The sequence below is a fragment of the Tiliqua scincoides genome, chromosome 13 (genome assembly GCF_035046505.1).
Source record: "Tiliqua scincoides isolate rTilSci1 chromosome 13, rTilSci1.hap2, whole genome shotgun sequence".
Taxonomy (NCBI): domain Eukaryota; kingdom Metazoa; phylum Chordata; class Lepidosauria; order Squamata; family Scincidae; genus Tiliqua; species Tiliqua scincoides.
Window position 1 is genome coordinate 18720283 of NC_089833.1, and position 26034 is coordinate 18746316.

Here is a 26034-nt window from a genome sequence, read left to right on the forward strand (position 1 = left end):
CTGCCGGGAGTCGTAGTGCCGGCGCTCGATGGCGGCGGAGCCTGGCAGGCGGCGCGCGGGGGGCGCGTGCGGGCCGCCGGGGAAGCGGGCGCGGCGGCAGCAGCAGCAGCAGCAGCTGGAGGCCGGCATGCGCGGCGTGCTGATCACCTGCAACATGGGCGCGGGCAAGTGCGTGGCCGAGGCCTACAGCCTGCTGGGCGAGTACGCGGAGGCGCTCTACGGCCCCGAGCAGGTCAGCGGGGCGGGCCGGGCCGGGGCGGGCCGGGCAGGGGCCGCGGGCCGCGCGCCTCCCGCGGCGCCTCTGACGCGCGCCCGCCCTGTGCCAGTTCGCAGACGCGGAGCGCGGCCGGCCGTCGGGGGACGAGGACGAGGACGACGCCGAGGCCGCGCTGCGGAGGGAGGTGGGCCGGATCCGCGCCTGCACGGAGCGGCGGCGGCGGCGCTTCCAGTCGGTGGAGAGCGGCGCCAACAACGTGGTCTTCATCCGCACGCTGGGAGTAGGTCTGTGCGCGCGCCGGGCGAGCGGGGCCCGAGCCGAGCCGAGCCTCCGAGGGCTTCGCGCAGGCAGCGCGTCCTGGCCTCCGGGCGTCCGCCGCGTCCCGTCTGCGGGGGAGAGCCCGACGACCGCCTCGCGCGGCCCTCCGCGTGCTGCGTGCTGCGGGCCCTCGGGGCGGGGGGCTTCGCTCTCCCTCAGCGCCGCGCTGGTGCCGGGCGGGCGGGCTGCAGTCCCGGACACGCTCCGATGGGAGCCCGCCCAGGGCTGCCCGGTGAGTTGGTGGCGGAACTCCTGCCGCACGGCCTGCGGCTTCCCTCCGCATCCCCACCAAGCTCTGCCTGGAGCGGGTTTCCACGGGCTCAGGGCGTCTGGAACTGCCAGCAGGCCCCTTTCAGGGAGAGCTCCAGAGTGTGCGCGCGCGAGCGAATTGTTGCACGTGAAACTTTGAGAAGTGCCGCCTTTTTCCTCTGGAGGAAGGCCCTGGCTGACTGTTGCTTCCTCCTTGCAGAACCCGAGGAGCTGGTGCATCACATCCTGGAGGACATGCACGCAACCAAGAAGAAGAAGACCAGAGTCATCCTTCGCATGCTGCCCGTTTCTGGCACCTGCAAAGCTTTCCTGGAGGACATGAAGCGGTATTCGGAGACCTTTTTCCAGCCTTGGTTCAAAAGTCCGCAGAAAGGCACGTTTCAGATTGTTTACAAGGCCCGGAACAACAGCCACCTGAGCCGCGAAGAGGTGATCAAAGAATTGGCAGGTAAAGGCTTTGGTTCCTTGCGGCGTGGTTTGGGGTACAGGCTGAGAGCAAAACGAAATCTGTGGAGGATCCAAGACGTAAAACGTTGAAAGTCATTTCAGGTTGGATTAGTGCAACAAGCGCTACGTGAGGTGGGTGGAAGGTTCCACGGGAAGTTTCAGCCCGCAACCCACCTCGTCTGGTCTTTCAGGTTCAGTTTTGCTGTGGAGAACGGATTGTAAGGGACGTTTGGCCTAAAATCATCATCAGCTTGATGGATGAATTTAAGGGGAATGATTTCAAACACCAGACTGCCAAATAGAATATCTTAGCACAGCTTTCCAAAAGTGTGGTCGCAAGCCCACACAAGGTGTGTTACGGGCTGGAACTGCCCCTGGAACTTTCCACCACCACCCCCCACATAGAGCATGTTGCAGTAATCTAATCTAGATGTCGCTAGGAATGGGCCATCCTCCAGGTATGGTGCCAGGCATGTCTCAGGCAGCGCAAGGGACAGAGTGCTGTTTTTAGAGATGCATCCCCTCTTACTTGAGAGAAACGGGAGGTGCCTCTTTCAAGATACAGCTTGGCCTTTGAAGACTGTCCAGAAACAGCAATTAGTGCAGAATGAGGCTGCCCATGCAGTTGTGGGAGCTTGTTGGTTTAATTAGTCAGGCTGCTGCTTTGCTGGCTACACTGGCTGCCAGTTCATTTCTGGGCACAAAGTGCTACTTTTGGCTTTTGAAGCGCTTGACAGCCTGGGACCAGGGTATTTGAGGGACCAACACCTTCCTTATCTAACCCATCTTCTGAGGTAATCCAAGGGAGTTCTTCTAACCGTCCTACCGTTGAGGGGGATGGCACTCCGACTGTGGAACTCTCTCCCCTGCTTCCTCCATGAGGCCTTTTGGCAAGGCCTTAAGACCTTTTTATTTTGGATGGCATTCGATAGCTGATGGGATGTGTTTTTTAACCTTTTTAGATAATCCACTGGGATCTACTTTTGTCTTTAGTGTTTTAACTGATTTAGAGCCCAATCCCTATCCAATTTTCCATTGCCAGTACTGCTGAGCCAATGGGGCATGCACTGCATCTTGTGGTGGGGGGGGGCAGTCACAGAGGCCCCCTTAAGGTATGGGAACATTTGTTCCCTTATTTTTGGAGCTGTATTGCGGCTGGACCAATGCTGAAAAATTGGATAGGATTGGGCCCTTAATGCTTAATTACTGTTTTTACTATAGTAAGCTGCCATCATTGCTCTCATTGAGAGGAAGGCAAGATATAAATTCTTTAAATAAATAGATAACAAATAAACAAGGCAACCACCCGCCTCTCTCCTTTCTTGCTTTACAGGAGTCGTGGGCCATCTCAATGCAGAAAACAAAGTAGATCTGAGTAACCCTGAGTTCACCATTGTGGTGGAGATCATAAGGAACATCTGCTGTCTGAGTGTAGTGAAGGACTATGTTCTCTTCCGAAAATACAACCTCCAGGAGGTGGTGAAGGGCAGCAAAGGGGAGGGGCAGCAAGCTCCTTCCAATGAGGGGAACACCAACAGAGCGAAAACGGTCGAGGAGACGATGGGAAGCAAGGAGGAGAGTGAAGAGAAGGCCGAAGCCGAAACCAAGAACTAAGGCCGCCAACGGGGCTGAGAGCGAAGAGAACTAGGTGGGGGTGATCTTAGAGCAACCAGTGGTTTGGGTTTTTTAAAATTCTTTTTAAAAAAAACTTCGTGCTGCAGTTTGTTCTATCTTCCCTTGAGCTCTCCAGTTTGTTCTGTTGCTTCCTGGATTAAAGTGTGGTTTTTGGGTGGTGGGGAGGGAGGTATCTCTGTAAGTTCTGCTTACCTTAAACTGCTGTTTGCCTCCCGTTCAGAATTAGAAACATTGGTTTGAACTGGGCTTTCCATTCCAGCGAGGGAGCACGTTGGAGCGTCAGAAAGGAGGACAGCCTGCAAGCCACTGATGTGGTCCTGACAGCTGAACACTTGGAGTGCCACCCAGCAAAAGTTTGTTGTGCAAAGTTCCACTGAGAACAACAAAACTGACAGTCTGTTTAATTGGGATGTGTAGGACTAACCTTGACCGGCTCGCACTCTGGCAAGTTCTGCATTGTCTAGCTGCAGAACTATGAAGCAGGTGACTGTCTGAGAACCGGTTCTGGAGGCAGTGAAGGTCATGGATTTCCAGGGCTCTTTTGACCTCCTGCTGGTCTGGGTTCTGTAGGGAACGGCTGCCAAAACCAACGCTGGCTGCAGACCGGACAACCTTGCAAAAAGAATGTGAGCTTTAACACGCATAGAGTAGCGATGCTTGTATTTAGGGAGGTCCAGGCTGCCCCCCACACACCCCTTTTCCTCAGCCTAACAGAGGGCTGCAGCACATCCAAGTGGGGAAGAGAGGCAGGCAGTCTGAGGCACTTTCTCTGGAGAGCAGGTCACCAGATAACTCTCCTGCCTGCCGCTCATCCAGTTGTAAGGGGGCAAGTGGCAGCCGGGCTAGTGTTTGAAGTGAGCTTTCTGGCCCAAGAAAAGGAAGTGCTGTGGGCACAACCCCAATGGGCCAGAGTGCTGCAGGGACGAAGACTTCAATAAGGCCAAGTTGAAGAGTCAAAAGCTCTGCTCCAGTGCTGGTTTTGGTGCTCGTTGTAGGAACCCAGAGTATGTAATCCCCTGTAGAAAACAGTGGCAGGAAAACACCAGAGATCATTCTCTCCCTCCCCAAATCTGACCACAGGAATGTTGGAGCATTCAAACAGCGTTGCCACTTAGGAGGAAGAGCACCACAGCCCAAATACCACGTACCTGGTTGCCACTCTTTGCTTGTGAAAAGCTGAGCTGTGACAAGGTGCCAGAGACCTCTCCTGGCTTTCTCCAGACAGGAAGTTCTAGGCTGTTTTTTTCTCTGAACCAGGGCAGGGGTGACAGCAGCCAGTGGCGAAGCCAGAATGAATGGGTCCTCCATGAGCTGGGGGAGCAGTTTTCCGTAGCTCAGACAAGTAGCAAAATCTCAGCATATTAGCAAGTCTCCAGGGATTGGCTGTATATCACTCCTTTTCTAGAGAGCTTTTTTTTTTTTTTTTTTGCAAGAAGCTTGCTGGTGTATGGGCTTGTTTGGGAGATGGAGTGTCTTTGAAGTCTATGGGCTGATATACTAATTTTCCTTTCTTAAAAAAGAAACAAGCTGTTTGCATGCATTCAGCTTTCAGTTATTCTGAAATTTCTTCTCAGAAAATAATCCCTGTCACGTAGAAATTCTAATGAAGCTTTAAAAAAAGTATGTGGTTTTTGTTTTGTATATTTCTTTTTTAGAAAAAATATTAAACTGATGTTTCAGTTTGAAACATTGAATTTTGTCAGCAGCTGTTCTCTGACTAGAGTTTGGTGGCACTTAAAATTGTGATCATCAAGAAATTGGTGTTGATGGTTGCGTGCTTGTCCTTGTGTACATGGAACCTCATGAAGGTGCCTTAGACTGGATCAGACCAATGGTCTGTGTAGCCCAGTATTGTATCTTTTGACTGTTTATAACTTTCTAGGGTCTAAGCAGGACAAGCAGACAATATATAATTTATTTAACATCCCATCTTTTGCGTAACAAAGTAGCTACTTTTCATGGAGTCCATCTAGCTGTTGCCAACACCCCCAACAGCTCCTCAGTGTTTAAGAGAAGGGTCTTGTGGGTAACAGGTAGGATGGGGCCCTCCCAGGCACTTGATCCAATCTGCGTGTTTTGCTGCCTCTGATCCTTACTAGCTTTAAGCAGCCCAGAGAACATTGTCTAATTAGAAATACAGTGGTGCCTCGCATAACGAATGCCCCGCGCAGCAAAAAACTCGCAGAACGAAAGCGGTGTGTGAAGTTTGGTAACTCGCACAACGAATTTTTGACATATGCTTCGCATAACAAATTTTGTTTTGTTTTGGTTTGTCTTAAGGGGGGGATCTTCATGTCCATTTATGATCCCGTTCACCCTAGTAAGGGGCGGATGTTCATGTCACTTTATGATCCCGTCCACCCTAGTAAGGGGAGGATCTTCATGTCAGTTTATGTAAGTAAGTCCCATTGTGCTTGCTCCCAGGAAAGTGTGCACAGGATTACAGCCTTCAAACTCCCCACTCAGCATCCCCCCATTGCTCATTCACCCTCTCACTGCCCCATTTCCTTCACGTTTCCCCCCATGATCACGGCAAAAGCAAGCAATTGAGTGCAGCTGCTGTGTCCTCCCCAGCTTAGAGCACAATCCTGTGCTTGTCTCCTCAGAAGTAAGTCCCATTGTGCTTACTCCCAGGAAAGTGTGCACAGGATTACAGCCTTCAAGCTCCCCACTCAGCATCCCCCCCATTTTTGAAATCCTCAGTACAGTATGTATGTCTTTAAAGAGCACTTAATAAACACTTCGTAAACCAAATTTGACTTTGTTCTGACTTTTCTTGCCCATAGGAACGCGTTAATTAAATTTCAGTGCATTCCTATGGGAAAACGCGCTTCGCAAAACGAAAAACTCGCATAACGAAAGGACTTGCGGAACGGATTAATTTCGTTATGCGAGGCACCACTGTACAAGCCAATCTTGGTAGAACTGTCACCATCCTGTACTAGCCAGTACCCCAGTCTAGGGAAACTGAGACACTCTGTGTTTGCTCTAGCCCTTGTAGGTACTGAAGCTCCCAGCCCCCAAGGCTCTAGATCAGGGGTGCCCAAACCCCGGCCTGGGGGCCACTTGCGGCCCTCAAGGCCTCTCAATGCGGCCCTCAGGGAGCCCCCAGTCTCCAATGAGCCTCTGGCCCTCCGGAGATTTGTTGAAGCCCACACTGGCCCAACGCAACTTCTCTCAGTGTGAGGGCGACTGTTTGACCTCTCGTGTGAGCTGTGGGATGAGAGCTCTCTCCACTGCTTGCTCTTTCACAACTGTGATGCAGCAGCGGCAGCTAAGGAAAGGTCAGCCTTGCTTTTTGCAAGGCCTCTTATAGGCATTGAGCTATTGCAAGACCTTGATTCATTTATATAAGTTCATCTTCAATATATTCATTTATGTAAACTTATGTAAATTTATTCAAATTTTAAATGTAGATTAATTATTTATTTCCCCGGCCCCCGACACAGTGTCAGAGAGATGATGTGGCCCTCCTGCCAAAAACTTTGGACACCCCTGCTCTAGATTGCAATGCAGCTTGACCAACTGGCTAGGCTGGATTTTGAACTGTTCCCAGCACACAATAACACAGGCTTGTATAAGATAGTTTATTAAAAAGAATAAGTTTACACAGACTGAAGTTTAAGGCAGCAATTGCAAGAGGTACAGACAGCTGAAAATACATCAAAATAACAAAGCTAGCTTCCTAAATTTACAGCCCAATCCCATCCAAACTTTCCTGGAAGTAAGCCCCATTGACTCTAATGGGACTTACTTCTGAGTAGACATGCATAGGATTGGGCTGTTAATTACTTAACTATCTCTCACCTAGATCAGTTGATCACCAAAGAACAAGTTGGCTCCCAGCCTACCTGCGAGACCTGGAGCCCATGATGGACAATGGAGTAAGACAGGAGCAACAGACAGGCCTGCACCCAACACTCCCTGCCTGAGGGGAACACACCAGACCCCTTGGGGTCCCTTTTTATCCCATTATTATAATGACTTGTGAACTAGCCAACCAGATAGCTTAATGGCTGGAAACTTCTCGAAGAGGCTGGCTATGAATGCTCCTGGTTCTTACCTCTCTGTCACTGGACATGCACTCTGCTTTTTAATTGGCTACCTATCCTCCCTGGCCATTGAAGAACAGATTCCTTTTTACTTGGCTAATTGCCTCCTTTTCCACAGCCACTGAGAAACCGGTGCAACTCTCAAACTGGTTCAGACATAGGCCAAGATTTTAGCCTATTCATGACAGGTCTTCCTCACCCCCCCCCCCCAAGCTGTTGGGGACTGAACCTTCTGCATGCAAAGTGGGGATTCTATCACTGAGTTTATACCCCTATCACCTCAGGAGGAGAGCCAGGGTTCCTCCCTTGTGATTTTCGCAACAACCCTGCGCCTGCGGGGTAGAGAATGACTGGGAGCTTCCTGGCTGTATAGAAATTTGAACCAGGCCTTCATAGTTGCTGTCCAGCTCTAACCTGGCAATTTTCTATCTTTTTCATCTCATGGCATACTGACAAGGCGCTAACGTTTTCAGGGCATACCATCAGTTATTTGGCAATTGACAAGGCACACCATGCTGCCAGTGGGGGGGGGGGGGGCTTATATCCCTCAATGGCCCTACTAATAAATTAACCTCCGCCAAACACCTGCGGACCATTCATGGCACACTAGATGAAAATCACTGCCGTAATCACTACAGCAGATCATTCTTCATAAGGTCATTCCAGACTCTTAAATACCACTGGAAAGTGTATGCTTGAATACATTGCCTTCTCTGCACTTCTTGCAGAGAAACTAGCAGGTGGGCCCTCTAACACATTCTTTGTGATCCAAATTCATTTTGGAATATCAGTCTGAGTTGCCATTAGTTCTGTTGGAACTGGGCTGTCATTCAATATTTCATATCCCCACCAATAGCGCCTCTTAAAAGTTACATTCATTTTAGCAAATGCTGCCTGCCTACTCATTGGAGTGCACTGCCTAAAGTCTGCTTGCCTGGGATGAGAACGCTCGTGTCCCTCGGCACACAGCTCCGTTTGGCCACGTTCCTGGCTCCTTAATTGGTTTCTTTCAGTTTTGCCACTGATGGTTTTCAGCAGCTGTGAGACAAATTCCACCTGATTTGAGGAAGAAGAGGAGAGAAATGTTAGCATCATACAGATTGGAGTGTTTTCTCTTACCAAGGAAGGAGTGAAATTTGGAATAAGAACAGAGATTTCTGCAGGGTTGTGCCCACAGCTCAGCCAGTCTAACACCTGGTTTATTGCAGGAGACCTACAAGCAAGGCATTAAGGCAGGTGGCCCCTCCTATGGGTGCCCCCAGCAGTTGATACTTAGAAGTACAAGGGGGTCCCTGCAATAACATGTTGGAGTTGATTTCCAGTTGGAAGCCAGAAGGGTGGGTTCCCTTCACCCTTAAATCCATGCTTAATCCCTCCATCTCCTCCCACATCCATTCTCCTCTGTGCTTTTCAATGCACATCTGAACAATGGACATTTTAACAGTTCCCATCAGTGGTTCTCAACCATCGACTTAAAGAAGGCCCCGAGCCTGCCTGGATGCCCATGTTAGGGATTCAGGGGGGCATCCTAGTTACCTTTCTCGGATACTTGTATGGCGCAGTGATGTGGCCTTGCAGCTCAAGGGTTAACTGCTCAGGGTTGCATGCTGTGAAGGCAGGCACCAGAACTATGAAAGCTTTCGCCACTTGGAAGAGCAAAGTCAGCAGACCTGGCAGCTTAGTTAATTGGCAGAAGAAAGCAACAGAGTTAATGGGGGAAGAGTTGGGGTTAAGTTCACCAGGAGTGCATGAGCAGATGGAAGCAAACATTTTCAGGGCACACCATCAATTTTTTGACAATTGACAAGACACACCACACTGCCAGTGTGGGGCTCACATCCCCAGCGGCCCAACTAATATATTACCTTCCCCCAGACCATTCATGGCACACCAGTGTGGCACACTGGTTGAAAATTGCTGGGCTAGAGCATGAAGGAGGAGGAGCCGAACAAGGTGGAGGGGAAGGTGAGTAGCGTGAGACTTTTGAGCACCCTGATACCCATTACTTGCTCTGTGATGCTGCATCAGTAGGGCTGTGCGCACCCAACTGTCATGAAGCGAAAGGGGGCCCTAGTGGAACAAGACTTGGTAGACCTAGTCTGCTGCCACCAACCCTAGAGATCCGGTGGCTCCCTGGCAAAACTCCTCCCTGAGAATAGTATTCAGTGTTATTGCCCTCTGACAGTAGTACTTGCAGAGAGGGGTGCTGACAAATCCACTGATCCCAGAACATGGCAGAGGCTTTAAACAGAGAGGTTTTATTAACAAATTGATCAACAGAAGGGACAAATAATAGGCCCTGGAATCCGTGAGGGATCTGTTCTTGGACCCCTCGCTGATACAGAAAAGCACAGATAATCAAACCTGTGATTCTCCACCCCTTTTTCCCTCCGAAGAGGACCGCAGCTGCACTCTGGTCCCCTTCGGAGGGCTCAGGTGGAGTCGAGTCTGGCTCAGTGTGGGTCCAGGGGACCCGAGTTGAGTTAGATGCTTGGATGAAAAATCTGCGGATAAACAGGATCCACCTGTACAGGCATGCCCCCCAATCTGTGGGGTTCCACTGCAGAATCTCCCCCGTGGTTAAGTTAAATCATGGATACGAGTGAATGCCCCCACCTTTTGGAGCTCAGAGGAGCTCAGCTCCTCTTGCCTCTGAAAGGTCTTCAGAGCCCAGCAGAGGCCACAACATCTGTCCATGGACTCTGCCAGGCTCAAACTGTCACTTCTGGTTCTTTCAAAAAACCGGAAGTGACTTTTTAATGCCTTATAAGGCATTAGGAGGCCTGTGGAGGCTCTCAGGGGAAGCTCCCAATGTCTGGAGGGGGAGGACAAATCAAATTTAAGTAAATAAATAAGAAGTGTGCCCCTGATTGGTTAGAGACACTATGCTGGGGTAAAGAGGGGCATTTATTATCCCCCTGCTAAATATAAGAGCAGCCCCACTTGAAAAAGTGCCTTTCTACCGTGTTAGCAGGAGTAGAATTGTATTACAATGCATGGAAATGACTGACTCATATTAACACCTTATTGCGGTGGTTCTCCACGTTTCCAGTCCAAGGCTCCCCAGACCACTGCGGCCATTGGCCACGGCTCCCCATTGCAACACCACACCTCAGTTACCCCAAAAATCAGGATAAAGGTCTTTCTATACACTAGAAACAAAAGAAAACAGCTGCCAGCACTCTGAGGTTGCAATCCTAACCACACTTACTTGAGAGTAGGTAGGCCTCATTGAACAAAATAGGACTTACGCTGAGTAAACCTGGTTAGGATTGTGCCCTGAGTTTGTTAGCAGCACACCTTTTGGTGTGGAACACCTTTGGTTTTGGAAAGGGTGGGGAGGAGGTGAGGACTTAGGGTGTGCATGAGTTTGCAATTGGCAGATATACACAAAACAGAGACACAGACTGTTTGGCTGCAATCCTAACCTCAATTTCCTGAGAGTAAGTCCCATTGAACACAATAGGACTTACTTCTGAGTAGACCTGGTTAGGCTTGTGCCTTTTGTCTTACAATAGCAGCCAACATGGGAAGTACCCCCCCCCCCAAAAAAAAAAGGAGGCAGGAGGAAAAAGGGGGACGACTGAAAAGGAATGGGTATTTTTATTTTTTAATCAATTTTTGGAGACTAAGCCATGAGGAGTGTTTTTTTTCTTTTTTGAAGGGGGAGGAAATAGAGAAAGGTGAAGTTCCTTGTTTAAGCTGACACAGACCCCAAGCCCATGTAGGTCTTCTCAGAAGTAAGTCCTATTTGAGTCAATGGGTCTTGCTCCCAGGAAAGTGTAGATAGGATTGCAGCCTCACAGAGCAAGATTACAACTGACCCCCAAAGTAGATGGGGGCTGCTCACACACATATACCCCAACATGCAGATGCCACCCCCTACTCCCCCCAGTCAAGACAGAGTAATGCAGGCTGTGGCATTTGGACACCCCCCACTAAGAGCAGGCCGGGCTCCCTCCTTCCCAAGCAGAGGAAATCACTGCACACCTCCCAGCTTCTCCCAGCCAGCCGTTCCTCCATTTGGTGGGGAGGCCCCCCCCACTCACTATGTCTCACAGGCACTCCTGACCACACACAGCCCCACCCATCTTGTTCACAGTGGAAGAAAAGCAGCAAGTAGGGAGGCAGCACTTGCTGCTGAGTTGAGCAGCTACAGCCACCTCTCTCCCAAAGACGCCCCTGGGGTCTAGCCATGCCTCTGTAGGGAGGCCGAACACACAGATTGACTACCTCAGCCTTATTTCATGCTGTATCCTGATAACATGTCATTGGAACATGTCAATAACATGTCATTTCCTCTCAGAACAATCAGTTTCATAGGTCAGTTTTGAGTTAAGATAATCCACTTTTTGTTCCATAAGGCAGTTGTATTTTCATTTTATGGTTAATTGGCCATGGCCTTTTATAGAATAAAGATATTCCAATGCACTTAATTTCATTGCATTCTGCATTAAATTATCTTTCCTATGATATATAACATGATGGTATTGTTCATACATACCTGGATTCTTGCAATGTTGGTCACTAGAGTCAAGCTCATCTTGTTGCCCTCCTAAAGCTTGATGCCCTGTACAACTGCTACCCCCTGCACCCCCTTAGCTACGCCACTGAGTAATAATAATACTAACAACTAGGTATTTATATACCGCCTTTCTGGTCATCCGATTACTCCTCTGACTTTATTCAAGGCAGTTTACATAGGCAGGCATTTCTAAATCCCTCAAGGGGATTTTGACAATCCTAGAGGTTCTCTCTTTCAAGAACCAACAACATTTCAGAATGGATCTTCCTGGTTTGGTCTCACTTCTGGCCTCCAGTTCTCCCACGCAGGCTGACAAGCAGGTCCGTCTCTCACATGGAGGGCAGCCAAGACGCTTCTTGCTTACACCAAGAGCAGGTGGAATCACTTAGCTGGGCTAGTCAGCCACTTCAAGTTCTCACCATTCTCAGCTGTTCAGGGAGCTGCCGGTGTCCTCGAACTGGTGGCCTTCTGATGTTTATCTTCGGGCTAACAGAGGCTCTACCCTCTAGACCAGACCTCCTGCCTATAATGATTTCTGACTAGCCAACCAGATGATAATAATAATAATAAACGTATTTATATACCACCTTTCTTGGTCTTTATTCAAGACTTTATTCAAGGCAGTTTACATAGGCAGGCTGATTAAATCCCCGTAGGGATTTTTACAATTGAAAGAAGGTTCTATCTTTCAAGACCCACAACAGTCCAGATGTTTCACTCTGATCTGATTTCACATTCTGGCCTCCATCCTCCCACGCTCAGAGCAGATGGAATAACTCGGCTCAGCTTGTTAACTGCTTCAAGGTCGCATGGTGCTGGAGGCTCTACCCTCTAGACCAGACCTCCTGCCCTTGCTTGCTTGATGTCTCAAAGAGGCCAGTTACTAATGCTGTCAGTTGTTACCTCTCCCATATGGAGACATGCAGCTGGGGCCAATCTTACTCTGATTGGCTTATGCACTCTAACAAAGTAAGTTCACTTTCAATGAGCAATCTCCTAGCTTCCTGCCCATCGAAGGACAGATAGCACATCCCTTCCTACTCAGCTAATTGCCTTCTTTCTCACAGCTCCAAAGAAACCATTACAAACTCCCAAATGGGTTCAGGTGTGGGCCCAGCTTGCAACCCCTTCATGAGGGTGGGCTATTCAAAGTAGAAGAAAGTTTTATGCACTAAAGCAGCGGTTCTCAAACATTTAGCACCAGGAACCACTTTTCAGAGTGAAAATCTGAGGGTCCACAAGAAGTGACATCACAAAGCGGGAAAATTATTAACAGTCCTAGGCTTCAAGCCTACTCACACTCACCCAGGAGTAACTGCTGTTTACTATCACTGTTAAAAGCATATACAGGATAGGCTGCTCGAAGTACAGGTCTGTAATTTCCCCAAATGCAGTCATATCCCCTGGGAGAATCCAGGCTAATTAATTAAAAATAAAATACTGAAATGAATGTGGAGCCACTTGAAACTGGTTTGTGACCCACCTAGTGGTTCCCAACCCACAGTTTGAGAAACCATGCACTAAAGCAAGAGAGCCCTTCTAGGGTGTTTGCACAAGCCAGCATATAAACAGTGCAAACAAAAGCAGAACAGTAAGCCAGCTCACTCTATTCTTCTTTGGCAATTAAAACTAATCATCCAAATTACTAGCACATGCAGATGTCCATCTGAGCAGCAGGCTTCACAGCAGTTGCCAGATCGATGCAAGAGCCACAAGGGGTTTAGAGTCAAAGACTGGTACAGCCGGCCTGGCCCCCTTTTATAGCAAAACCTCCCCGAGCCAGGAGGGCTCCAAACCAACCAACTGTACCTGATTCTGCTGAGTAGGCTACACCCTCCAATCTGAACCAGTCCAATTTCATGCCAGCTCAAAGGGGCGGCTGCTATTTTTAAATCGTCACACCTCAAGGAGGCAGAACCTCACTTAGTCTTTAACTCTGCATTTAAAGGCATTCTAACCCCTTAGTGCAGTGTTGCTCAAACTGCGGAATCTCACAAGAAGCTCGGGAGGAAAGTATCTGTGATTCTGGAAAGAAGGAAAGATGTCCTTCTTGAAGTGTTATGCCAGGAAGCGCTGCCTGAGAGAGGTCAGGCTGAGCACATGGTGGAGAGCTGTGGGGTGAGGGGCCACAAAGAGAGTGAGTGAAACAACAGCTGGATCCAGCTGCAGTGGGGGAGAGAACGCCAGGCAAGTGATTCTGGGCCTTGACCGGCTGCCTGCTCCTTTTCCTTCTGCTGCGCTTCCCGCATGAGCGCCGCTGCCTGTCTGCTCTGGTCCCGTAGCCCTGGACGACTCTTGAGCAGGGATCATTTGCTTTCCTCCCTCTCAACTCGCTGCCCCCTGGGGTGATCCCTTTAATCAAGCAAGTGCTTGATCAGTTTAGGGGTGGAGCCAATTGCTCAGATGGGAGGGGTTTGCCATTGCTGGCTCTTATAACAGCTGTGCACCAGCTGCTTGCAGAACATGGATGTGCAGGAGCCAAGGGAGCTGCATGGGGCTGGCAGCAGGCAGAGGCAATGGATGTGAGTTGTTCCTCTGGGGCAGGGCTGAGCTGAGCTCCCTGGCTTTACCCCAGTTCCTTTCTCCCCCACTCCTTGTGACAGCCTTGTGTTTGCAGGTATATGTCTGTGCCAGTGAGCTGGGGGGGCTTGCTTCTTAAGCAAGGGCTTGACTAGCTGGGGAGGAGCCAGTTGTACTTGTGGGGGGAGTGTGCTGAGGCTGCCTCTTCTAAGGCTTCCCCAGGCAGAGCTTGCAGGAGACCAGGGAGCTTCACGCAGTTGCTGTGCAGACAGGGGTGAGTGTGAGGGTTGTGAGACTGGCTGCTGCCGGTGCAGGAGGCTGCTCTTGCTGGACTCTCTTGGGCTCTTTCCTGCTTCTTTAATCTGCCTGTCAGCTGCCTGGAGCTTCTTGCTGAAGCGAGTCCTTGATCAGCTTGCGAGAGGAGCCGGTTGCTCAGGAGGGGATCAGTTTTGGGCAGCTCTGATAATTGTTGCATGCACATAGCTGGGAACTTGTGAAAAGTACAAGCCTGCAGGAGACTAGGGAGGTTTGTGTGGAGGTTGGGAAGGAAGGGGTGAGTGTGTTAGCTGCTCTTCTGCTTGGGGGAGGGGTCTGGCTGCTGTCGCTGGTGGGGGAATGTGGGGCAGACTGTGTGCTTGGGGGGACTGGAAGAGGGATGCTGAGTTCTCATTGACTTACTTTGCTCCTTCTCATGTTTCTCTCTCTCTACCTGCTTATGCTGCTCACCTGGGTGGAGCTGGCTGCCAAAGAGAGCCCTTGATCAGATGAGGGGAGGGTTTGTTCTGGCCCAGCTCTTGGAGTTACTCTCACGGCTGAAGCTGGCAGGTGGGGTGAATTTATCTGGAACCAGGGAGTCTCCTGTGCATGCAGGGAAGGGCAAAAGGGGGCGAGTGTGTGCCTCTCCCCGAACCTGCCACCCTGTCCTCCTAACTTGTAGTAGAAAGCCCCATCCAGTTGCCTCCTGCCTTCTCTTTTCCTTCATGTGGTTTCTGGGAACTGCACAAGGAGGGAGTGAGGGGAGTCCTGGACTGCCCATAACCTCCATTGCTGTTCAATGTGTGCTTCAAGCAAGCTATTTGCTGGGGAAGAGCAACACTGAGTAGCATATGCCAGTTGAGGCAGCATTCAGTCCTCTGAAGTTAAATTGTACCCTATCCCTTTAACAGTCATTGTAAAGGGTGTGTCCTTTAAGTTCCTTTTTGCGCAGATATAGCTTCCAGTTTGCTGATCTTTTTGTATTACAGATGCCTGTCTCCTAGTCTCTGGTTTTAGGAATTGTTTTGATTATATCTGCAGGCGGCTACCTCGATGCGAGTAAACATCTCTACAGATTGTAAGTAAACGTCCCTCTGATCTTAACCTTTAGTCTAAGTTTCTTTTGTGCCTTGCTTTGCAAGCAGCCTGGGCGGAAGAGCCATACTTATGCCTGGTGACCCCTTGCCGTGTTTTAACACTAAGAGACATGATGTGCGACGAAAGAGGAGGGGAACCAGTTTCTGTTCAGGTACCGGGTCTTCCATACTGTTGGGTAATGGGCTAGTTCTGACACCAGCTTCTGAGCCTTGGTCCCTCGCATGAGAAGTGAGAGTGGACCATTCTGGCTCTGCTTGCCAGGCCCCACCTCTGTGTGAGGCTTAAATGCATCAGCCGGATAAATTCCACTGTTTAATTGTGACTTTTATTGAGTAAGTCACAATTGAGTTTTCACGCCATTTAATTCAGATGTTCCTGCCCAGGTGATCTTGTAGAAGTGGGGCTGGTGTGCGGGGTTCTCATGCGGTAGACCATTGCCAAGATGATAACTTGTGAACTGGCCTGGTGAAGTTATGACCCGGGGAGGAGCCCACCGGTAGTTTGTCCCCACCTTGCCATCTCTCCTTCAGGTGCATTACTGTGCATGCGTTTGTATTTTGTCTAGGCACACTTCATCGACGATCCCAGTTAGTTTTTTGACTATAGATACAGCCAAGGGAATGGTACCCTGTGTCTTGTATGTCACTTGGGCTCAGCATCTTGGCACGCAAGGAAATGTCCCTCATGCCAGCGCAGTCATTCAGAAGGGTGTTCACAGTGGAGCACAACCTATGGAAAAACTGCACCAGCAACACAGGTACGGGTATCTATGACTTTGGATGGCTCATCTGCTAACAGAGTTATCGGTATGATGTGTTACATTCAGGAGTCCACTTGGCATGTGGGTTTGTTCAGACAATCTGGCTAAACCTGCTTTATCCCCGAGGCTGTGCCTCGCTCCCCCCTCTATCTTCTCTGCTGCTGCCAGTCAATACTGCAGCTTGTTTAATTGCTTAACTGTAGTTCCAAAGCTTGTTTGAATCCAGAGCTGCTTTTCTGCTATGGTTAAACAGTATATATGTAGTGCAGTTAAACCAGCATTTGATAGTAGGGTTGAATCATGGTTTCAAATGCCTGCCTTTGTTTCTTTCTCTGTTTCTTTTTATTCATTTATTTGTCATAATATTATTACAATAATATTGTAAGAATAAAAGAAAAAGAAGAGAAACAGAATAGAGCAAAACATGACACACATATTAAAAATGCAAGAAAATTACCTCTAATAATCTAGCATGGTTGAAGTTGAATATCCTAATTACGTATAGCTTTATATCTTGATACTTTGAATTTCCACCCATATATATTATATCTCCATTGGCCCCTTGTTTCAAATGCTGGTTTCATTGTGGTCTGTACACCACAGTTAAAACACTGCTCTGGATTCAGATGAATCACAAGGCGATGATTTGAACAAAGCCCGGTGCTGACATTGCAGCTCCCCATTTTATTGTATCACTGGTTATGCTACTTTGATATCCAGACACACTTAACAGACCTTAGGGTCTGTATGGATCTGTGGATGCCAACCGTTCTCCCAGAAGACACTGGTCTACAGGCCTCATTTGCAGTTTGGTCAAGCTCAGACTGGTGGTGGTTTGTTTTCATTCCCTCTTCTGGAAGGAAATTGACAACCGTACATTGTATCTCTGACTAAATGAGACTCATTGTCATTGGGTAGCACGTTCCGGTCTCTGCTGTGACTGCCAGATCAATGTCTTATGTGCTTCCTGGGGCGTTTGGTGGGCCGCTGTGAGATACAGGAATCTGGACTAGATGGGCCTTTGGCCTGATCTAGCAGGGCTCTTCTGTTGTTCTTATGAGAGCTGGGAAAGGGGTATCCATGCCAAAGAAACCTGCCTTGGCAGCGGATCGATTTATCCAGAAGATGACGGTGACTGACGTAAGACAGTCTTCTGCAATGTACGGCTTTTGAGATGCCTAACTGGGCTCTGCATTTTTTTGTGGTTGTACTTTGTCTTACAAAGTGGAGGTGTCACTCGGTAGAGAATATCAATGACTGGATAGAATTGAGTCTGAACTTGAAATTAACGAGGCTGAAATTGAGCTCCGCATGAGCCGTTGTTAACCCAGCATTCTTTTCAGGAGAAGCACCATTCCAACATTCCACTCGTAGTCCTGCACCCCTGTGGTAAGTTGAAACTCCAAGAGTGGATGAAGAGGGGACCAGTGGAATCACGTGAGTGCAGACCCTGCGAGGATGGAGACTGCCTGTGGAAATGAGTGTGTGTGGTGGGGCGGGTGCTGGGGAAATGAGATGCCTCTAAAGTGGAGCTTGCCTCTTGCTTCTTGTCGTACACCATTTCCAGGATCCCGCTGAACTTCCTCTCCTGCATCACCGGTGTGGTGGTTGGGTCTTTCTTGATCTTGTGGTCGCTTTAGGGGCATGTCATTTCTGAGTGAGTGTGTTTGGGCTTCTTGCCGTCATGGCAGTGTGTGTCGAGGTGCTCCTGCCATGGCAGACTTGAAAGAGCGAAGAATATCGTGGAACCGCTGGGCCTCCTTCAAAGGGTGGTGGCTCTCAACACTTGCAGAATTGAACACAATTGTCTCGACTTTGCAGGTGCGGCTATAGAAGTTGGGCGAATGAGCAGCACTAACTTTGAGAAGTTGTCAGATCCTGTGGAAAACGAAGGGTGGGCCGAACGCTCTCGGGTCTCTCTTGCCTGGTTTCTCCATACTGAACCGGTGCCCTTTGTAAGTACAGCTGGCGACTCCAGAGCTTGTCCTCAAAGTCTATGTACAGAGAAGCCACGAGACCTCAAAAGACGGGAAGAGGAAATACTTCACCTCGGCCTAAACAAGATGGAGGCTTTTTCTGCACAACAGAGGGCTGTTTTGACCTGAATCCACCAATCTCCATATCAAATGGTTTCTCAAACTTCCTTGAGGTTCCATCTGGGGGTCTGAAGGAAACGTTGACAGAAGTGGATGTGACTGAGCGTTTTAGGATGGCGGCCTGTGATTTAAGGGTGAAATCCACAGCTGAGTATGGAGGAGATTACACAGGTTATGGAACTAGTTGAAGATCCCCACAAAGAGGATCCCCCAATGCAAATGTCTGCATTACTGGTCCCATCAACAAGGAGAAAGTTGCTTTTTCACCACTGCCACTTTGCCACTCTCCCTCGTTCCTCGCCGCTGTCTCTGCCGCTCTGAATCTTGTGGAGACTTCATTTCACTCTCCATCATTCCTCACCACCGTCTCTGCCTTTCGGAGTTTTGTGGAGATTCTATTTCACTCTCCCTTGCTCATAGCCGCTGTCCCTGCCATTCCGAATCTCGTGGAGACTCTATTTCACTCTCCCTTGTTCCTTGTCGCTGTCTCTGCCATTTGGAGTTTCGTGGAGACTCTATTTCACTCTCCCTCGTTCCTTGCCGCAGTCTCTGCCATTTGGAGTTTCCTGGAGACTTTATTTCACTCTCTCGCATTCCTCGCTGCTGTCCCTGCCGTTCCGAATCTCGTGGAGACTCTATTTCACTCTCCCTCGTTCCTTGCCGCCGTCTCTGCCATTCAGAGTTTCGGGGAGATTCTATTTCACTCTCCCTTGCTCCTAGCCGCTGTCTCTGCCACTCTGAATCTTGTGGAGACTCTATTTCACTCTCTTGCATTCCTCGCAGCCATCTCTGCCGTTCAGAGTTTCGGGGAGATTCTATTTCACTCTCCATTGCTCCTAGCTGCTGTCTCTGCCATTCCGAATCTCTTGGAGACTCTATTTCACTCTCCCTTGTTCCTTGCCGCAGTCTCTGCCATTTGGAGTTTCGTGGAGACTCTATTTCACTCTCTCGCGTTCCTCGCTGCTGTCTCTGCCGTTCCGAATCTCGTGGAGACTCCATTTCACTCCCCTTGCTCCTAGCCGCTGTCTTTGCCATTATGAATCTTGTGGAGACTTTTTTTCCACACTCCCTCCTTTCTTGCTTTCTTCTCTCCCTTTCTGGATCTGATGCTGACACATTTCCTCTATCTACTCCCTGTTGACAACACCCTGGGAGCCAGACCACCACGGGGGGCCTCCTGAGGAGACCCGGGCCACCCTTGATGCAGGAAAATTGAAGACTAGGTTTTGCGGCTGGCTGTGGAAGACTCTGCACCACACAAGAGTGAATTGTAAGTGATTTCAACCAAAAGTACAGAGATGAAACTACCTTGGGACGGAAAAGGTCTCCTGCTCCAGAAGGTAAAGTGCATTATTTTCCTCTGTTTTCATGAAAGGGCTTCAGTCCCCCTTCACAGAACTTTCCCTCCTCTGCTTCTTCCCCCCATTTGTGGAACTGTTCAGGACAGGTTCCTGCCATCTTTCTGTCCGCTTCTCTCTGTCTCTGGAACTGGGTAGGACGGTTTTGCCAGATGCGGTGCTTCATTTGCTCTCACCCATCCCTCGGTCCTTTTTGTTGATCCTTTGTTCCGCTTTGGGGGGTCTCTTCCTCCTCCCTATCATCTTGCTTACTTTAAGCTGGTCTGTACTGGTTTGCATGATTGTTTCCTCCTCGCCCTGTTCTCTGTTTCAAGGCAGAGGGTGGGAGTCTGAGGTCAGACGAGAGAAAAAGGGTCATCCCATGGACCTCACCGTGCAGCTGGGACCTCTCCTTCACCGGAGCCCCCAGGAGGATAGGGGTAGATGACTCGGAAGGTCCCATCCGTGTCTAGCATTTAAGAGCGACGGTTCGGGATTCGACCGGGCAGGCACCGTGTGGGAGTGCAGCTGCTATCTGCTTGCACGACTTGGATTGACATTTGTCACATTCCCCTTTGGAGTCGCATCGCTGAGGAATCCTTCAGCTCTTCCCACTTGGCTGACCTCGTCCTCGGCCACAGATTTCTCTCCCTGCCAGAGTCGAAGCCTCCGGAAGCTGCACCCCCATGCGGCACCAGCCTGTTCTAACCCCGGACCTTCACTCTTCGCTTCTAGAAACTGACGGGACCTTCTGACTCATCCACCCCCATTCTCCTGTTATTTTCAGTGTGTGCCCCACGAGCTCCGGCAAAGGAGACCTCCCGACCGCACAGACTCGGCCTGTGCCCGTGAGACCTGGGCACTGATGCTTTTCCTCCTGTCCCACACCAATCCTCTGCCCTCCGGCTGACACACTGGTTCCACTCCACCACACCGGTTTCCGCTCACAATGGGCTCTCCCTGTCAGTGTGATCACCCTTGGCACGCTCCTGGATGGCTCTTGGACCTCTCCTCCTGTCCAGGCTAAGCACACCTCTCTGCTGCTCCCTGTCCTCTCGCAGGTCTCCTTGGTTTCTGCGTCCCACCATCCTCGCCGACCCCCCTCTGCTCCCACCGCTCCATAGATTGAAAATAGTTTGTACTGGTTTGAAAGCTCTTTGCCTGCATTCCCCCATCTCTGGTTTTCTGGAGGTGTTTCATTTCCTCCTCTCTCTCTTCCCTTCATTCTCTCCCCTTCACCCTCTTCTCCTGCAACTCTGTTCTTTGGGGGGGGGGGGTTTGCAGTGGTTGGTTTGGGAGCAGAGTGGACTCAGCTGGTGAGCTGGAGGGGGACTCACTGCTTTCTCTGCCCGTCTGCTTGTCCCGCAGGTACCTCCGCAACACCAGGCTTGCCCAGTCAATTGCTGAAGGTCTCTGTGCCAGTGGTAGCCTCGGAAGGGTCTCTGACAGCGCCCAGATGTCAGACTGCTGCGGCGACCCATGAGAAGACCCGGACAGCCAGTGATGCGGGATATTCAGAGACAGTAGCATGCGGCTGACCTGAGTCATTTGAAGACTGCACCACACGAGAGAAAGTTGTAAGTCTTTTCGATTCGATTTCAAGAACCTTTACTGGCATTCATATAAGTCATTTCAACGGACGTGACAGAGGAAAGACGGTGAATGACACACACTCCAGAAGGTGAGGAGAGATTTTTCCCTCTGTTTTTGTGAAAGGGCCGTGGTCTTCCTCTTCCTGGTGTTTGGGAGAGTATTTTTGATGGGGTCCCACAATCTTTTCCTTCCTCCTGTATCTGAAAGAGGATTTCGGTGGTTTCCACCATCGTGTCTTCCTCCTGCCCTTCCCTCTGATTTTCAAAGTGCTTCTGACTGGTTTCCACGATCTGTTCCACGACTCTCTCATCTCCTTCCTTTGGAAAGGGGTTTGCATGTGTCTCCATGATTCTTTACGTATCTCTCACTCTCTGAAAATTGGCACTTACTGGTTTGTAAGGTCTTTTCCCCCATGCCTAGGCTTCAGGTGGGTCTGGGAGATAAACTTGTTGTTGTGGAAGAGGTCAGTGGTGCGGGAAGAGCTCTCGGATTTGCCAGTGATGCTGCTGCAGAGGGGAGTGTGACAAAGGACAGTCTGAGGCGTGCAAGCAGACAGAAGGTGCGCACTCCCCTTTGGAGCCACATCACCAATTATTCCCAGAGGTCTTCCCGCACCACTGACCTCTTTCACAGTGACAGTTTACTCACACCACCCCATTTCAATACCTCATCAGAAGCACTCCTGTTTGCAAATATTTCTATCACCAACTATCCTTCCCTTCTTTTCTGAACCTGTTGCTGAGACATTTTCATGTTCATTCATTTCTCTGCGGTTCTGAATCACCTGCTGCCTCTTTTCCACTCTCTCTTATTCCTCGCCACTGTCTCTGCCGTTCGGAATCTTGTGGAGACTCTATTTCACTCTGCCTCCTTTCTTGCTTTCTTTTCTCCCTTTCTGGATCTGAGGCTGACCCGTTGCCTCTATCTACTCCCTGTTGACAACACCCTGGATGCCAGACCACCACAGGGAGCTCCTGAGGACACTCAAACCACCCTTGATGTGGGAAAATGCACCACACAAGAGCGAATCGTAAGTGATTTCACCCAAAAATACAGAGACGAGACTGCCTTGGGACAGAAAAGGTCTCCTTCTCCAGAAAGTAAAGTGCGTTATTTTTCACTGTTCTTGTGAAAGGGCTTCAGTCCCACTTCACAGACCTTTTTCTCCTGTGCTTCGTCCCACCATTTGTGGACCTTTTTTGGTTGGGTTCCCACCATCTTTCTGTCCTCTTCACTCTGTCTTTGGAACTGGGCATGGCGTTTGTGCTTCTTTCACTCTCACCCGTCCCTCAGTCCTTTCTGACAATCTTTTGTTCTGATTTGGAATGTCTCTTGGTTCTGCCCATCATCACACTTTTGTGAACCTTGTGGAGACTCTATCGCTGTCCCTTGTTTCTCGCCCGCTGACTCCGCCGTTTGTAGTCTCGTGGAGCCTCTATTTCACTCTGAGAATGGCAGATGCAAGGAATGAGGCAGAGTGAAAAAGAGGCAGCAGGTGATTCAGAACGGCAGAGACAGCGGCGAGGAACGAGGGAGAGTGGAATGGAGTTTCCACAAGATTGCCTCATTCCTTGCATCTGCCGTTCTCAATCTTGTGGAGACTCCATTTCACTCTCCCTCGTTCCTCGCCGCTGTCTCTGCCGTTCTGAATCACCTGCTGCCTCGTTTTCACTCTGCCTCATTCCTTGCCACTGTCTCTGCCATTTGGAGTCTCGGGGAGACTTCTTCCACTTCGCCTCCTTTCTCCATTTCTTCTTGCCTTTTCTGGATCTGATGCTGACCCATTTTCTCCCTGTTGTCAACACCCTGGATTCCAGACCACCACAGGGCTCCTGAGGACACTCAAACCACCCTTGATGCGGGAAAATGGAAGGCTAGGTTTTGCGGCTGGCTTTGGAAGACTCTGCACCACACAAGAGTGAATCATAAGTGATTTCAACCAAAAATACAGAGATGACACTACCTTGGCCAGAAAAGGTCTTGTGTTCCAGAAGGTAAATTGCATTATTTTCCTCTGTCCTTGTGAAAGGGCTTCAGTCCCACTTCATAGACCTTTTCCTTCTCTGCTTCTGACCTCCTTTTGTGGAACTGTTTTTGACAGGTTCTCTTTGTCTCTTGAACTGGGTATGAGGTTTTCACCAGATGTTGTGCTTCTTTCTGTCTCACCCGTTCCTCGGTCCTTTTTGACAATCCTTTGTTCCGCTTTGGAATGTCTCTTCCTCCTGCCCATCAGCTTACTTTCTTGAATCTCTTAGACTGTGTCACTCTCCCTCATTCCTTGCCACTGTCTCTGCCATTCTGAATCTCCTGGCAACTCTTTTTCACTATACCTCGTTCCTCACTGCTGTCTGTGCCGTTTGGAGTCTTGTGGAGCCTATATTTCACTCTCCCTTGCTCCTTGCATCTGCCGTTCTGAATCTTGTGGAGACTCTATTCCACTCCCCCAGGTTCCTTGCCACTTACTCTGCATCTCTTAATCTCCTGGCACTTCTTTTCCATTCTCCCTCCTGCCTTTTGGCAGGAATGACCAAGAGATTGGGATACCCACCCAGGTTGAAGGGAAGAGATGGAGAACGGGCATTTGACCAGTTAGGTGCCGAGTGGGGGTCTGGCTGCCTGACGCTTCCAATGGGGCAGGCAGATTAATGCGTGTCTGTGCAAGATGTCAGGTGCATGGGCAGGAAACTTAGATTAATATGTGACGTGGCTCCAAAGGGGAGAGTGTGCACCTTATTTTCACTTGCATGACTTGGACTATCTTTTGTCACATTCTGTATGGTCACATCACCAGGCATAGGTTTCTTCTGTGAGGCTTATTCTTCCTGGAATCCAATCACCCTTTATTCTTAGAGCCCTTCCCACACTGCCTCACATTTTTCTACCTGCCCCTTCGGTGGCCTTTGGCAGCAGCACCCCCAATTTTTGCCTACCTGCTAAGAACCCACCCTCGATCCCTTCCTTCGAACGTGGCAGGCACGGCTGAGATGTTGGGATGTCCGCCCAAAAAATCCTCCCCTTTTTGGCTGATCTGCATGTGGCAAATTAAGTACTGAGGAGGTGTAATTTTGAATATCTCTTCCTCAGATCCTCTACATCTCCTCTTCAGTGCACTTTCCCGCTCTTCACTTCAGAGGACAAATTGTCAGGCCTGGATCAGAAGACTGACTTTTCCTGGATGACCCGATCCCTTCCTCATCTTGAGCAGCCACTCTCAGGCTACATAATACATCTTGGAAAGCATTGCCCGGCTTACACCTGATTTTCTTTTAAAAATTTTTTTATTTGATTTAAGGCATGGGTAGAGGGAAAATCACAAATACATATATTCAGGGTAATACAGAGGGGAAAACATTAGGGAATCACAGAACTGCAGCCAATACTGTCTTACTTCTATAATTATCATCTCTGCAATCAATATTTCATAATCCATTATCTAACCATTCATATAATGGGTTCCACAATCTCTGTATTCTCTCCATCTCGCCATCCCTCAATCTTTCCGTTAACACATCCGTTTCGACAATCTTGTACAGTTTCTCAATCCACATCTCTACACCAGGAATTTGTGAGTTCTTCCATAACCTGGCATAGACCAATCTTGCTGCAATGATCATGCATAACAAAGTGTGCGTGAGATCATTGTTACATCCTACAGGGAAAATGTTCAATAGAAACAATTCTGGTTGTAAGGGTATTACACAATTGAAAATAGCTTGAATATTTATATGTATTTCTTTTCCAAAATTCTTTTGCCTTAGGGCAAAGCCACCACATGTGGTAAAAAGATCCTTTCACCTCTTTACATTTCCAACATTTGTTACTTGTACCAGGATACATTTTTGCCAGCCTATCTGGAGATAGGTACCATCTATAAAAATTTTTATATATGTTTTCTTTCATTGTTGCTGCCTTAATTATCCTCATATTTCTTTTCCATAGCTGCTCCCAATTATTCATTATTATGTTATGTCCCTAACCCTAACCCTATTCTTTGCCCATATAATCATCACCTCTTTTACCGATTCATCTTCCATTTCCATACTTAACAGATATTGATACATCCTCTTATAATGTTCCTTATTTGATAGAAATATTTTATTATCAAATTCCGTCTCCTCTAGGTAGATTCCTTCTTTTCTATCTTTCATCCATCTTGTTTTAATTTGTAGTTCCGTTTAATCTCTTTCTCCCACAATATTTCTTTTGAGTAAAGATCTGCTTTCTCATCTAATAATTCATCATATCTCTTACTCTGTGAACCTTGCAACCACATTGGCCTTGTACTAATTTCCAATGGCTTAACCCATCTTGGAATTTTCTTGTAAACTTTAAAATAGCTATGATATTTGGCTTTATTATTTGCCTGGGAACAAATAAGGTATAAACATCTGATAAGAAGGGCACTATCATATGATCTGCAGATTGGTCCTCATGCTTTTATGATATATAATTCTAATCTTCTCTAGATTTTTCTGCTTCTGCCCAATCCTTTATCCATTCATTGTTGCCGCGTAATAATAAATTTCCCAATTTGGCATTCCAAAACCAGCTTGTTCTTTAACATCTTGTAGTAATTTCATCTTTATTCCAGCTTTTTTCCCTTGCCAAATGAAATTAGCCATCACTTTTTTCAAATCCTGAAAAATGCCTTTTTTAAATAAGACCGATAGTGTCCAAAATAAAAACAATATTCTCCGCAGCACATTTGACTTAATTGTTGCTATTCTCCCCAACAATGATAAGTTTAATCCATTCCATCTTTTTAAATTCTTCTTAATCTCCATCATTAACTTTGTAATATTAAGGTGATACCCAGATATTTAAACAAGATTAGATAACAGATAATTATTTTCCATCAATTCATTACATTTAAGACCAAATTCCTGTATTTGCCGTTTTTCTTTTCTCAAA

General features: G+C 48.7%; 2 protein-coding genes across 4 annotated transcripts; one reads left to right on the top strand and one right to left on the bottom strand.

Annotated features, from left to right (window-relative positions):
- Window positions 1-40: 40 nt before the first annotated feature.
- On the top strand, window positions 41-5620 carry THUMPD1 (THUMP domain containing 1). 3 transcript variants are annotated; one of them, XM_066640618.1, is made up of 5 exons: window positions 41-232; window positions 327-501; window positions 1005-1253; window positions 2586-2900; window positions 3108-5620. In XM_066640618.1, the coding sequence occupies exons 1-4, from the start codon at window positions 128-130 to the stop codon at window positions 2864-2866; spliced, it is 810 nt and encodes a 269-aa protein (XP_066496715.1). In that variant the 5' UTR covers window positions 41-127; the 3' UTR covers window positions 2867-2900; window positions 3108-5620. The 3 variants fall into 3 exon arrangements, with proteins under 3 accessions (XP_066496715.1, XP_066496716.1, XP_066496714.1); XM_066640619.1 differs by having other exon boundaries at window positions 3147-5620; XM_066640617.1 differs by having other exon boundaries at window positions 2586-5620.
- Window positions 5621-18607: 12987 nt separating this feature from the next.
- LOC136663922 (variable charge X-linked protein 3B-like) lies at window positions 18608-19228 on the bottom strand. The gene has a single exon (XM_066640889.1). It carries the CDS (start codon window positions 19226-19228, stop codon window positions 18608-18610), a length of 621 nt encoding a protein of 206 aa, XP_066496986.1.
- Between the last annotated feature and the right edge of the window lie 6806 nt (window positions 19229-26034).

What these genes read in the sequence shown, in the direction of transcription:
- LOC136663922 (XM_066640889.1), bottom strand. Translation starts at nt 19,228, where the DNA reads ATGGCAAAGACAGCGGCTAGGAGCAAGGGGAGTGAAATGGAGTCTCCA.
- THUMPD1 (XM_066640617.1), top strand. Translation starts at nt 128, where the DNA reads ATGCGCGGCGTGCTGATCACCTGCAACATGGGCGCGGGCAAGTGCGTG. An exon ending in CGCTCTACGGCCCCGAGCAG is followed by an intron (nt 233 to 326) that starts GTCAGCGGGGCG and finishes GCCCTGTGCCAG; the next exon opens with TTCGCAGACGCGGAGCGCGG. An exon ending in GGTGATCAAAGAATTGGCAG is followed by an intron (nt 1,254 to 2,585) that starts GTAAAGGCTTTG and finishes CTTGCTTTACAG; the next exon opens with GAGTCGTGGGCCATCTCAAT.